General features: G+C 39.4%; 1 protein-coding gene across 1 annotated transcript in view; it reads right to left on the bottom strand.

Annotated features, from left to right (window-relative positions):
• The window catches only part of ADARB2 (adenosine deaminase RNA specific B2 (inactive)), a 290,107-nt gene that overhangs the window by 45,514 nt on the left and 230,606 nt on the right, over positions 1–13,987 (bottom strand). The window contains exon 4 of the mRNA XM_042817322.1: positions 6,807–6,921. Coding sequence (XP_042673256.1) covers positions 6,807–6,921 — 115 coding nt within the window. The remainder of the gene's footprint in view (positions 1–6,806; positions 6,922–13,987) is intronic.

Below are 13,987 nucleotides of genomic sequence, written 5' to 3'. Positions count from 1 at the left end.
CAGCTATATGACAAGAAGTCATATGTAGGAATACAGAGCAGGTACAATTTACGATATGTGTTCAGCTACTAGCAATATGAATTTGCCAGTCATAAAGACTGCAGTACTAGAAGTCTGAATAATAAACACCTGGCTAACAAATAGTAGGAATATAGCAGTCGCCAGCAGTGGAGTAAAAGATATTTAGAAGTGTAAGCGGAATGTAGAATTTGAAATGCTGGAGCTATGCAGGGATTCCTTTTTCTGCTGTCAAAATACTGTGGGCTATGCGAAAGAGAGCATGCTGTTTGTTTCTGTGGGAGGAGCAGGTACAGAGCGAGCTGCTGGTGGGTAATCCTGCTGAGGGCTGTTGTCTGCAGGGCTCCTCATGTTCCTTAGTCAGAGAGTAGGGGCAGACCACTCTGCCACTGGAAGCTAGGCATCTAGGCCCATGGTTTTGTATGAAAATGGCCATGTCTCTTCTCTCACAGCTGGGAATGCCCAGCTTCCTTGTACCACTAGGCACTGCTTTGTGAACAAAGCCCAGGTCCAGTTTGACCAGAAGAAAAATTCCTTTTTGACACAGGATGGCTTTAAAAAGCTCAGTCAGATCTCTTGGTCAAAGAGCTCTTGCACCTAATTCATTTTGCAAGATGCTCCTATGCAGGTCCTTCCAGTAAGTCTCCTTTCCAGCCCAGAAAAGAGCCCAGGTGGAGGTGAATCAGAAAACAGGGGTAAAACTTCAGAGGGCTGCAAAAAAGACTGACCTAGACAGAAAGAGTGCAAGAATTAAATGTGAAAGCCTTTTCTAGGCAGTGCCTGTGAAAGTGATTTAAGTGCCTACAAATAGCTGAAGGGTACAATCTCCAAGGAGAGGTGGGTACCAAATGCACAATTAAGGACAGTGTGACTGAGGACCTTGAATGAAATTGCAGGAAATAAAAAACAGCCCAAATAACTGGTGAGAATGATTAACAATGAGGTCTATTAGACTAGAATGCTTTCCCAAGGTAGTGTTGAAAGCCATGTTGGTAATTGATTCATTTAAATCTAGATCAGAAAAATGCACTCAGGAATGCACTACAGGGAACCATCTTGTACTTGCAGGGAAATGGACTGGTCTCCCCCAGTTCTCATTTCCATGGTCCATTTCTCTCCTCTCCTTAGTAGACAGAAAGTAGAAAATCCCATCAGATCTGCTTCTATAAGGAATGAAAGGAGATGGTGCTGTGCTTGCAAGCCCCAGTGTGTTCCCTTCCCTTCCCTTCCCTTCCCTTCCCTTCCCTTCCCTTCCCTTCCCCTTTCTTCTGGAGGAGAGGAAGAGGGGAGGGTCAGTGGAGACCTCCACATGCTTTGCCCTATATCAAGTCCATGAGGACTAGATTAACAGTGGCAGAATCAGTGTTATTTGAGGGTTCTTTCATGTGAGTGTGAACATAAGTTCTCTTCAGGAACAGCTATGTTGCAACTTACAGATAACTTCTAATTTTAAAACGAGTGAATTGTACTTTCCTTGCCAGGTTCTGCATACAGGTATCTGTTTCTCTAAAAAATGCTGCGTCACTGATATCTAACTATTAAGTAAATTGACAGTCTTCTGTGCTAGTGGGATCCTTAATTACAGTGAGAAAGGGTGGAATCCTGAATATAGATTTTGGCAGGTAAGTGTAGAAGAAAGTTATTCTCAAACGTTTTTTTCTTAAGTATACTTTCATTTTGTAAATCTTCCCAACTTTTTTACTGGGCCACAGAGAAATCCAGTCATTGATGTCCATAAGCTTTTATTCGCTGAAGAAATGTTAATCTTTCGGATCAGATGCATTGTTTGTGTTGGAAGTGGACAATGTCCAGTCTGACTTTCCAGAGAATAGAATGAAAATCTGAACTTCCCAACTTCTTGCTTCTTATATGTAGGGACAGGAACAGAATGTCTGCTTTCCATTTTCATATTTTGCAATGCATAACTCAAAAACAGGGCTTTGCCTATATCCAGGTTTTGAGAGATATCAGTTGCTATATTGTTCAGAAATACTGTTTAAACAGCAAGAACCGAAAGGTCCAGAGGCAGTCAATGATTTGGGATGAAAGGATCAATGTCTGTGAAGAACCAGCTGCTCTGAAATGGAAACCAAAGCAACCGGTGGGCACAGCAGGGATGGAGATGTCAGCTCAGGAGTGCTTCAGATGCCTACAGCTTTTGCAACAGGTGGAACATGGGGGATCAATTGTGTCCTCAGGTTGGGTCGTTCTACCATGGGAGTTCCTAAACCTGCAGAGAGAATAGGGCATTCTCTCATATTCTTGTTGGATCTCTGCTACCAAACAGCTAGGACAGATTTAGGTTAGACCGCAGCAGCAAGGAAGGGCTGGAGTGCTCACCTTGAAAAGGGAAGCCCTGCTTCTGTGCTGGTGCATGCATTTTTCTAATTTCTGTTTAATATAAAATATATAACAAGGGATGGGGAGATGACCTTAAGCCTGTTTTTTTTTTCCCCACTTGGTGCAAGAAGTAGGTTGTACAGTCACATCTTACTTCATAATTTCTATCTCTAAGACAATATATCTTGAGCTATTTTCTGTTCCTTAGCACCAATTTATCAGAAGAAATGGAGAAACACTGTACCACTCTTGTGAGGGGAGTACTTGCAGCAGTACGCTTAAGCCCACGTTTTGAAAGAAGTGGTGAACTGGTGGAACCACAGTTTGAACCTCATATTGTCCTTTGGGCTGGAATTTGGAAATCTAAATCTATAAGGTCACAGAAATCCCAGTATGCCGATTGTAAATCCAGATCATAAAATGTGGGATAGAATTGCAACTGTGGAACATGATGTTCTAATTGAACTCAAAGGTACTTAGAGACATTCTGAAGATTGTTGCTTTAAGGCTTTTAACAACTGAAAAACAGTTTTCTGAGAACCACAATGACATGTATGGTTTCTAACTAGATAGCTATTGTTTCAAAACGATTCAGGAAAACCCAGCATCTTGTGGGGATGTGTCAGCTTGGGCACATATAAGCAGTGAATAACATTTGCAAGCATGACAGATGAATTTGGGCCACCTCCTTAAGAGCATCAGGAAGAAGAAGCTGAAGAGACCTCATGTGGTTTTCAAAAACATGTCAGCAATTTGGGCATCCAATTTCCATGTCAGAAATCTAAGTCTCACTGAAAACCCATGTCTCAGGAGAACACAGGTGCTTAGTATCCATTTATACTGCATAGTATCCTATGCAAATGGATCTGGAAAGCCTAAGTTCCCCCTGTGAATGTCTTCTTGAGGGGATTAGCCATGCTATAACTCATTCAGTTCCTCTAACTGGTTTTTGGCTGCTTGAATTTAATCTGGAATGGAGCAGATTGATTCTCTACACAGGGTCTGTATTTTCTAATGTATATTACTACTTTCCAACTTACTACATAAGCTAAAGAAGGGAAGGCAATTGGACATCAATATTCTTGATTGTTCTTAGATGTCAGGTTTTATGAATCTTAATATACTGTAAAGATCCATGGAGACATATTGTCATCTTTACTTTTTTTCTGTTATTCCACTTAGCAATTATTAAGATCTGTTCCATGAGGTATAGATGATAATTTACCACCTTTTATCACAGCATGAAATTACTATTTAGGGCTCTTTTGTCCAGTTCATCTTTATTTCATACAAGATAACTGAAAAGACCTCCTAGTTTGCTTTTAACATCAAAATGATTGTCAGACTTTTTTTTTTTTTTTTTTTTTTTTAAAAAAAAAAAAGGATAGAAGAAGAGAGAAAATTGAAATGAGAAACCAACTTATAACCTTTTTCTATGAATGCCATGCTCCTGTGAAAATGACTGAACTTTCTTAATGCTTCATTTTTAACAGAAGGCATGACAAAAGATTCCTATTGGTATTTAAACTACTAAGATTTGTCAAACACAAATGGGAAAATAGTGTTTAAATAGCAGTCTCCTTTTGCCTATAGTAATTATGGGAGGGTTCCTTAGCAAAAATGACCTCAGCAATCAGCACCTTTGCAATGAGCAGCAGGTATTCTTTACTGAGTTCATTGATTTCATGTAGAACGCAAATGTATGCTCATATTTTTTCAGAGCTGGCAAAGGCAAACTCTGTCAGTGATGTGGATAAACACTGTGAATTCCACCTGCATTTAGATCGCAGCACTCAGCATGAAAGATGAAATATGTCTCCCTCTATGGTGGTCATCGATATTTCTCAACACCCTTTCCTCCTTTCTCTTGGTCTGCTGTCTTTGTCTTTTTGTCCTGAGCGTTGCCAGCTTCAAAATATAAAAGCCAGTCCCTGGAAATATTGAAGAAAGGGCTGGTATGAACATTTGGAAGAAAGGCGTTGTTCTGAGAACCTTAGATCCCACCAGTACTGAATAATTCTATGATTCTGTGACCACAGACTATATCTAAAATATATAACCATAAATGACCATAAGAGACATCTAAAAAGTCGAATTTAGTAATTTTTGAGAGTATTTTAAAGATAAAGTCTGCTTAGCAGCAACCAGAAAAACTGAATATGAGACAGAAAGTCAAGATTGAGGACTTTGTCTGATGCACAGTATTCTCAATTAACACGCCTGAATCATTCTGGCAAAAAGTGTTACAATCAGTTAAGTTGGTTTTTGATTTATTATCATGTTTCAATTACTATATTACATCAGAAAACATCACATCAGCCAGTGGGATAGTTTGCTCTCACCTTGGTAAAAATTTTGAAAGAATATATTGGTATCTACTAGTCAAAAGTTACTTTCACAAAACGTATTGATGTGTTGTTTCATCACAATTCAGAGCAAAAGATATGCAAATACATTGGACTGCAATGTTTTGCTGACTAGATTCGTTACTGTGGAACATTCACAGCCAGTCAATAACACCATTTTCTACACTTCTCCCTCCCCCTGCTTTGGAATTTGCCCTGGGTGCCACAGCATAAGTCAATTATAGAGACCAAATGTGGCTCCCCGGTTTCCCTGGGAAACTGAAATGGAAGGAAAAAAAAAAAAAAAAAAGTCAAGAGTTCAGGAAAAGAAAACCAATCTAGCACAATTCTGTTTTGTCTGTAGAGAGTTTGTATTATCTCAACAGTAGTTACCGCAGAATCACATTGTGCTTTTTACCAGCTTTGTCTGAAAACCCTACAAGCACAGATAAATCTGTCTCTAGTTGAGATTACGTAGAAGAGAAATAAAGGCAAAAATAAACCTTTTTTTTTTTTTTTGAAAGAGTTGTTTATAATACCAAACACGATTAGACATTACCAGATTTGTTTTCACTGGTATCATTAGTATGTTATTTTCAGCGATCTAAGTTTTCTGCCAGATTCTGTGTTGAAAACATGAGAAATCTGTACATATTTGATTCTGTGATAGGAAAAGAGTGTCTGTGCCATATTTGATCAGTTCCTTGCTCCCTTTGGGAAAAAAACAGAGCTACAAAGCTACAAGTTTAGTACAGGGGATGACACAAATGGTGAATTATTTGTCATGCGATGTCTGGCAGACCTTCTCAAGTTGGAAGTAGCTCAGATCTTCCTGGAAAACATGCCAAGATAAGGCTGTTCTTAGCTTTGCATCTTCCATGAATCACTTTATAACTGTGAATCTACTTCTTAGGCTCCACAAGACTAGTAAGGTATTGATGAACTGGGTAGTTGACAAGTTGGGGGAATTCATAATAGGATATTCAGAGTTAAAACGGAAGCCTTGAGAAAAATGGTTTATGAACAGAAGTACAATTATACTTTGTCTAAAGATGACTAAGAAGAATGCGAAATGTGAACATGTAAAGACCCACCAAAGGCATGGGACTCATAAAAACATGGTGGGAGGGCTCTTTCTGGATTTCATTGCTCACTCTTATCACATCAGAAAGAAGAATAAGTTAGTCTGCACAGAATTTGTAGCAGTATCTGGGCTCTGTGGTTGGAGAAGACCCAGCAGACAATCCTGTCTCCATCCTGCTGCCTCGCAATATTCACAGATGTTCCTGTTGAGTCAAGCTAATGTAATTGTTGAAAAGAACCAGAAAGACAAGCCTGGATGAATTATACATGCCCTTCCCCTGTGAGCTTATCCCTTCATTTCTAAACTCAGACCACCACTCCATGTGTCTGAATGAGAATGAAGTTTATGGCAGCCTCTCTACTGCTGGCAGCCTCATAAATACCGAGGTGCCTGCATTGAGGTAAGCTCACAAAGGAGGAAAGGCCATTTATGCAACAGTTTCATCAGTGAAATAAGGATTTCTGTATGGTATGTATCCTTCAGTTAACTCTTATCATGTGTGAATATCAAATTTTGACCCCGTTGATAACTACTTCTTGTGGTCAGAGAAGTGCAGAATTAAAACTGTGCACGCTTTGGGTTTCTTTTCTTTGGAAAGAAACCAGGCTGAGATTTGCTTTACTGTCAGTCCGAAACAAAGTTTAAAGTGGTCTTGTACAAACAGAACTCAATTTTTCCAAATCTTAAAAAAATCCAGTTAATAAATAATACAGCCTTGTTATTGATAACTACCAAAACCCCATCTATTAGAAAATGCAAAATCAGACAGGTCTGCATTTTGTCCTGTAGACACAGAAATGTAGGGACATATTTATGAATAAATCTTTACCTCTGTTGCCAATATTTCTTGTGTGAACCTACTTGAAGTGTAAATATTTAATGCTTCTTTTCTCTGCATTACTATTTATTGTTCTGTGTGGGAGCAAAGGCATCCTTCAATACCGTGGACTAGGTAAATAATGTATTACTTAGTCATGAAAAATGCCAAGGAAAATAAATGAGAGGATAGAATATCTTACCTTTGGTCATCACAATTCCTGCAAGAGTTTTGTGGCGTGCATGCATGGAAGTGAAATTGTCTGTCAGCTCCTGGAACTTCTGTGTAACCATTTGGTACACGGAGTCCGCAAAGTCCTGAAAGACACAGTCAGAAAGAATTCTTTCACTTTCTTTGATTGAAGCACCTGGGCGTTTCTGCAGATTAATCACCTGCTGTCAACTGCTGAGAAGTTTCTTTTAGAATTAGACACCACCTACCTGAGCAGAGATGAAAGGAGCATCTCTTTTGACTGCCCTCATCCCCCTCAGATTTGGCTAGCGTGAGGTTCTAAGGCCAAATGAAGTGACTTAAAAATAAGACCCGTTTTGACTAGGATTAATGGTAAAGGGGCTTTTCTTGAGTCTCCTGCCGGTTGGTGGAGGATCAGTTCACAGAATATGTGTTGGTCCTGTAAGAGATGAAGAGGTGAACATCTGCCCCACAAAACCATGGAGATGTGGGTTAGATATCACCAATGTCAAGGTTTACTGTTTCTCAGGATTTTTACTGTCAATGAATACTGATGAAGGAAAAATTCCTTTAGGACACTAAGCCTAAGAGCTGAGCTGAAGACTGGGTTAGAGGTAAGGTGTCAAAAGACTGAAGTAAAGGTGAGTTTTGATGATGAACTTGTACTGAGGTAGAAGCTAGTTACTGAAGTCAAACAGGGTAAAAAGTCTAAGTAGCGAATTCTGTAAACTGCATGCAAATGTGAACCTAAAACATCTGAGGTGCTCCTGAGAACACTAATTCTTGGAATTGTTTCCCTGAAGAAACATTTAGTATCTTTTAATTCACTTAATCTGTGCACTTTGTTTGGAGTCTTTCAAGCATACACTAGAGATAAGTCACAGGAATGCTGTTAGTGAGCATGAGTTATTCTCAAAATGCTTTGCCAGTCTAAGCATAAAAAAGTAAGATACATAGGATTTTTAATTCGAACCATCTGAGCTTTCAGGTGAAACCAAGCTGTACACAGAAATCCTCCTGAGGCCAGCTCCTGGAGACCAGAGATTAGTCTGGGGTGCTGGCTAGAGACCTGCTGTAGTGTTTGGTCCCAAGTGAGCAAGCCTTTGGTAGGAAAGGTGTCTTGACCAAGCAACAGTCCCTGCTATTCTTCTGGGGTTGGGCTAAGCTCACCTGGGATGATGTCCTGTTATAATGGGTCTGCTTGTAGGTGGGCTCATGGCACACAGGGATAAGATGCTGAGGGTGATATTCAGCCTCCCTTGCCCTGAAAGCTCCATGGTCATGCAGAAGTAAGGAAATATATCTAAGAAGATTTATGTATTTTTTCTTCTAAAACTACTAATTTTTGAAAACATCGTGGTTAAAACATAGTATTTTAACTGGGAGAACATACAACTGTTTTTTAGAGAAAAGCAGATTCTAATTCACCAATATTTTTGGTAATACTTGTGCCACTGAGAGCCTTTACAGGCTACACACCATATGTTTCCACAGTTTGTTGATGAAAGTCAGCTTAATTTTTAAATGTTATTACAGAAAAATACATATAAAAATGAATTAAATAGAACACAGCAACAATTAGGCACCCTCTTTCCATAAAACCTGGAATATTTTTTTCTGTGGACAATTCTTGCAAGTGATTGTAACTTGATCAAGTACATAAATATAGGATTCCTTTGACATGACAATTTTTCGTTGCTTTGCTAAGTGCAGCTTTCCAAGGTGTTGCTCTTGGAAACAGCCATTTACCCACAAGAAGGAAGACAGTTTAATATAACATGGAGTAAAATGTGCTGGCTTGTTGCAAAAAAAAAAGGAAAGAGGCATTTAAACTCATCTGTGAGATACATGCAAAATTCTACACTAGAATTAGATGAAAACTAAGAAAAATTATCGAGAACTGTTTGACAGTTCCTAAATGGAATTTCACTTTGACTGCATTTAAACCTCTTCTAATCTAATTGTCCACAACCACCATGTGAGCGAGGCATTGCTCATACAGTGCTTCTGAAGGATGAATTTTGGGTCAATTCTCATTTGCCAAGCATCAAGGCACCCTTGTGATATAAATGCAATTATAGCTGCTTTACAGACGAATGAATGAAGGCACTAAAAGGGTGAGGGACTGGTCCAGGGGAATAGCATGGAGCAGGGCAGAGCCAGGTGTTCTGATTTACCGACGTTCTGGCTATGCGCTCAGCGCTGGAACGCTGCCTGTCTTTCATAATATGAAAGTTTGTTTCTAACTTGTTTTCCCTACTGGAGAGTGACTTCATCCATAACAGAAAACTAAAGTGTATTTGCAGTACAGATATAGCTGGGTCCCATATGGCGGACTGAAAATCTGATCAGCTTTAGTTAGAGTAGGAAGAAAGGGGAAAAGAAAGAGTATAACAATAAAACTATCTGTACCATCATTTTAAACAAGCATCAAATCTCAGATTTCATCTCCTACAGTACTGCACTTCAATCCATGCCTGCACTTCTAGACTACCCTCCAAATCCGCATCCCAGGGCATTTTGCACTCATTAAGAGTTAATTAGCTTAGAGGCACATGCAATTCCTAAAAGAATCATTTTAAAAATGCTAAATAGAACAAATAACTTTTAACTTTGAATTTAAAAATCCCTATTGTCAGGGCTTTCCTTACTTCATTTGGCAGTAGATTCCAAAGCCAGAAAGTTCACTAAAGGCAAAATAAAGACATGACTTCAGATAACATTTAGGGATGATAAGGAATTCAGTATTTACTGATCTCAAGGAGTGACCTGGGACATTAAAGAGTAGCAAATCCACTAAATGTGAAGCTTCTCATCTAGAATAAACAGGCGAATACTTTCTGTCTTGAATGCATTGCCTAAAAGGAAGCCAGTGAAATCAATAGAAGCATTGGAGTAACATACATACATAAATGGAGGATGCGGGAAAACAAAACAGAACCACAGTGTCTAATCCAAGAGGTCATGTAAGGGCAATCATACTGCTCTGTCTTTGGTTATTCCAAAGTACAGTGGAAAGGAAGAAAAGTATGTAGAGAAAAATAAGATGTCAAGACATGCGGGACTCAGCCCGTGAGGGGTTTGATACCCCATGGATTGATGCATGCAGTGCAGTTTAAGTGCAGGGTTCTGAATAACGCAGCCCTGAAAGCAGGCCCAGTGGCAGGGCAGCATGTAGGGTTAGTTTACTGACACCGATAAGTTACAAGAACTGCAGTGTGCTGCCTTTCCTCCAACACACCTTGTGCCAGTTACACACACTGAAATCAACAGCAGGATTTCTGCCTATTTGATCTTTAGACTGGCTTTCAGTTTTTTCAGAGAAACAAAATAGATAACAAATGTATTTAATGCATAGAAGACAGGTTTAGTAGAGGCAAGTGTTCACACATTTACCCCTCCTTAGTTTATAACCTGATATTTTATTTCAGATATTTTCTTGCTTTACTATTAACCAATAATCCCAGATTACTAAAAGGTGAACATTTGGGTTATCTTTCTTGATGGGATATAAACCAGAAAAATATCACAGTTGATGGCCATTGTGAGCCTGTTGAACTTTTGGGATATATGCTAGACTATGTCATCTGCCATCAGAAATAATTTACAACCCCTGCACAAAAGAAACCAGTCTTATTACTCTCCATTAGCAAAAAAATCTCAGAGAAGTTGCATTTGGCGATACCATAGTTCTTACTGCCAGATATGAGTGAGAATAAGAGTCTCCATCTGGAGTAAATACAAGAGCCAAATATATCTTGGCAGCTTCAGAACAACTACCAGGTTGGTAGCAGAAAAAGGTAAAATTTTAGAAGATGGAGGGAAAAAAAGAGTCAAAACATTCCTTCTGAAAAAGAAACATGATGACAGTATAATAGCAGCTGTGGGCAGGGAAGGAGAAACTAAAATGATGTGGACAGTCAGAACTCTGACTAAGAGCACCAAAGCCCCACTGCAGGCAGTAGAAGTGTGCCTGGCTCAGAGATATTCCTTCAGGCTCATCCCTCAAAGAGGTGAATTCACATGGCTGGGCAGGATGAGCTAGGCCATGACAGCTTTGGGCATGTGGATGGGTACCTAACATGTTAGGAAGAAAAAATGCAGCTCTACAAAATGACTGACCCTCCAGATGACGTGCTTCTTTCAAATACCCTGCATTGGTTTGTTTGCTCTCAAAATCTTGGCTTTTATAGATCATCCCTTAGATGTTTTTTTTTTTTTTTTTTTTCTGTACAAACAGTATTTGTCTCAAAGGCAATATCTTTGAGATCAAATCTTTACCCTTTCTTACTAATACAGTGATGGATAGCAGCGAGGCAGAGAAAACTGCAAGACCCACACTGAGACCCAAATCTGCTCTTAGTTGCACTGAAGTCATGTACATTGCCTAAAAACCTACTGTCAGCAGTGGAAGCATCAGGAATCTGTTCTGGTTCCTGGCAGAAGAAAGAAAGCAGACAATACTAAAACTTCCATTCTGAAGGAAGGCTGGGATGTACTGCAATACTTAACAAGCTATATTTTATTGTCTAAAGTAGGCTGGGAAAATGAAAAATAGATGTAATTACTACTAAAACAGCACTGTATTGTCTGAAGTATTCATCTCTCCTCCATTACCATATCAAATTAGCGGTGTTATTCACAAGGGAAAATCAAATTTTAGATTTTTCCATTACAGAATCAAAAACTTTCAGTCATTTTTCAGCACTAATATTTCAAATAGCATGAATAATTAAATGTGCTCAAGTTTGCAATGGCAGTCTTTGGGGTAAAACTGACATTCAACTGGAGTAGTAAGGATATTAAAATCAATAGATTATGAAGGAGAAAGCCTTTAGTAAACATTTGCTATTGAAATCCTGTCTTAGGGCTTATAGGGTTGTAATATCATAAAGGTTAGATATGCATATGGATGGGAAGAAGTATTCCACTATACAGATATCACCAAGGATGCTGTTTTTCCTGTCTCCCAAGTACTTTATTTTCTAGGATATTACTGACATTTGGGGGTAAATGTTGAATACAATGAATGCGGATCGGGTTGAATTAAATTCACATCTTCCTTCACTGATAAAAGGAGATGCACACTTACTTATTTTTTTCTGCTCAAGGGAGAAACATGCACTATTTGACAGTGTAAGCTGGTATTTTTCCTGTGGAGTACTCACTACTTAAATGGGAAGAGAACACAGCACAGTGAATATCAGTCCTGAATTGCTGGTTCTAGTCAGGATGTACAGCAAACTGCTACACAGCACACTCCTTCCCAGGCTTGTAAATAAGTTTTCTGTAGCTAGTTGGAGATTCATTGCTAAGTGATTGTACCCTAGAGCCAATTAATTAGTTAGGGTCTTCCCAGGCACTACATCATCTTCAAGATGCAGCCTTGAGAAGAGAAATGGCAGAAGGTCATGGGCTGCCTTCCACCATCCATCTTGTGGCATCAATTTAACTTCTGTCGCCAGGAGCTCCCCCGGTGCAGTAAGAAGGGCCAAGCATGGACCTAGAAGATAGAACAAGGAGGAAATGCCATGGAAAAAGGAAGTCAGCCACTTGGAGGTTGAGTTCCCTCTTGCCTTTCTTCCCAGCAGCTTCAGTGCAAGTCTCTTGCTTCAACATGAATGCCACTTCTTCAGAGCTAAAAGCGTTTGACTTTTATCCACTTCACATGAGAGGCAAATGTCACTGGCAGTAATGAGAACCTCCAAACAGAGTCATGCAAGTACTTTTGTAGCTGGTCTGGGGGCTGCAAGCACAGCCCTCATAACTCAGCCTTCCTTCAGCATGCACAGGCTTTTGCAGAGTACTACTCCAAGAACAAAGCACTTCCACGGAATTCACTGTGGTTTTTTTTTTTGGTTTTTTTTTTTTTTTTTTAGTTTTTATTTTGAGATGTGCAGTGATTATTTTTCTCCAATCATAACTCCTACAACATTGATCATTATGTCTCATTTTGGCTTATCCCTCAGGGCCAGCATATGTGGGATTTGTTTTATTCTAGATGGATGTAATTTTATTGTGTCTGGTATGTTTTCATTTCATCTGGACGTGCTCATATATCCTGTGCATATCCTGATTTAAAGAGGTCTCCTCATTCGTGATTCTCAGAGAGGACAGTGCTTGTGCTTCACAGGCAGCAGCTGGGAACACATTCCCACATGGAGCTTCTAATGAAAACTCCAAAACCAACACATTTCTGATGCTGAATATCCTCATCCTTTTCTTATCAAGATTGATGGGGAAGATCAACTGCTTCAATTATTTCAGTCAAAAGAATCACTTTCACCAACTTCCTCCAATTGTTCATAGTCCTATTGCAAATGTTTTAGCTACATATGATGCTGAGCTATCATAATAAACCCCTCATTTCTGTAATCACCAAATGCTCTGAATTTGCTCTGCATTTGTAAAGGCTTGGCTGACCTCATCTGCATTGGATGTCTTGTCCGGACTGTGCAAGGGACTCGTGGGCTCAGAGCCATCAATTGCTGGCTGCTTGTCTCTCCCCCTCTCACCTCGGCTGGAAGCTGATTGCTCTGCTAATTTCCCAAGCCCCACAGAATATATTTGCCTCTACACCATTATTTATATCATTAGTGATCATTTACTAAATTTCAGTGCTGTGCTGGCTGCTGTATGAGACAGCGTTTGCCTGTGTGGCAGATGAAAAAATGACAAACTGTACTGAAAGAACCCAGAATAGAAAATTCCTCCTTGTACCCGTTTGCTGTTTGGGTTTCCCATTAACCCTATGGCTGTATGAAAATAATAACATACTGCTCACTAGGGCTGGGAGGATACAGCACGCACAGAAAAATTAAGATCGGACAAAAGTCAAATGGGAGGGTTAGTTAAAGTTCTTCTTTGGTGAATCTCAGTATCTTTATGCCTGGAAGGTTTCCCAATGATTGCTAAACACCAGTTCATCAGATTTTGATGAACTGCTCATATATCCACTGTATACTCCACCAATGATTAGAGACAGCAGTAGGTTTCTCACTTGTGATGTTTTCAGAGTGGCTAAATGTAAGCTAAATGCCCTTCCCTCTGTCTGATGCTTGACTCTTGGTACTAGAGAGCCCAAAGGTCTCCTAGTAAATGTTTAAAATATCTTCAGAATGTTTTTCACTCATGACTATCATGGAGGTGCTACATGAATATTCACAATATTTTTTCTTAACATACTGATTT

This window comes from Centrocercus urophasianus, unplaced genomic scaffold, assembly GCF_019232065.1.
Source record: "Centrocercus urophasianus isolate 14NV4802_14NV808 unplaced genomic scaffold, USGS_Curo_1.0 seq_16, whole genome shotgun sequence".
Lineage (NCBI taxonomy): Eukaryota > Metazoa > Chordata > Aves > Galliformes > Phasianidae > Centrocercus > Centrocercus urophasianus.
Note: the sequence above shows the minus strand (reverse complement) of the source record. Positions and strands in the feature narration are given on the sequence as shown.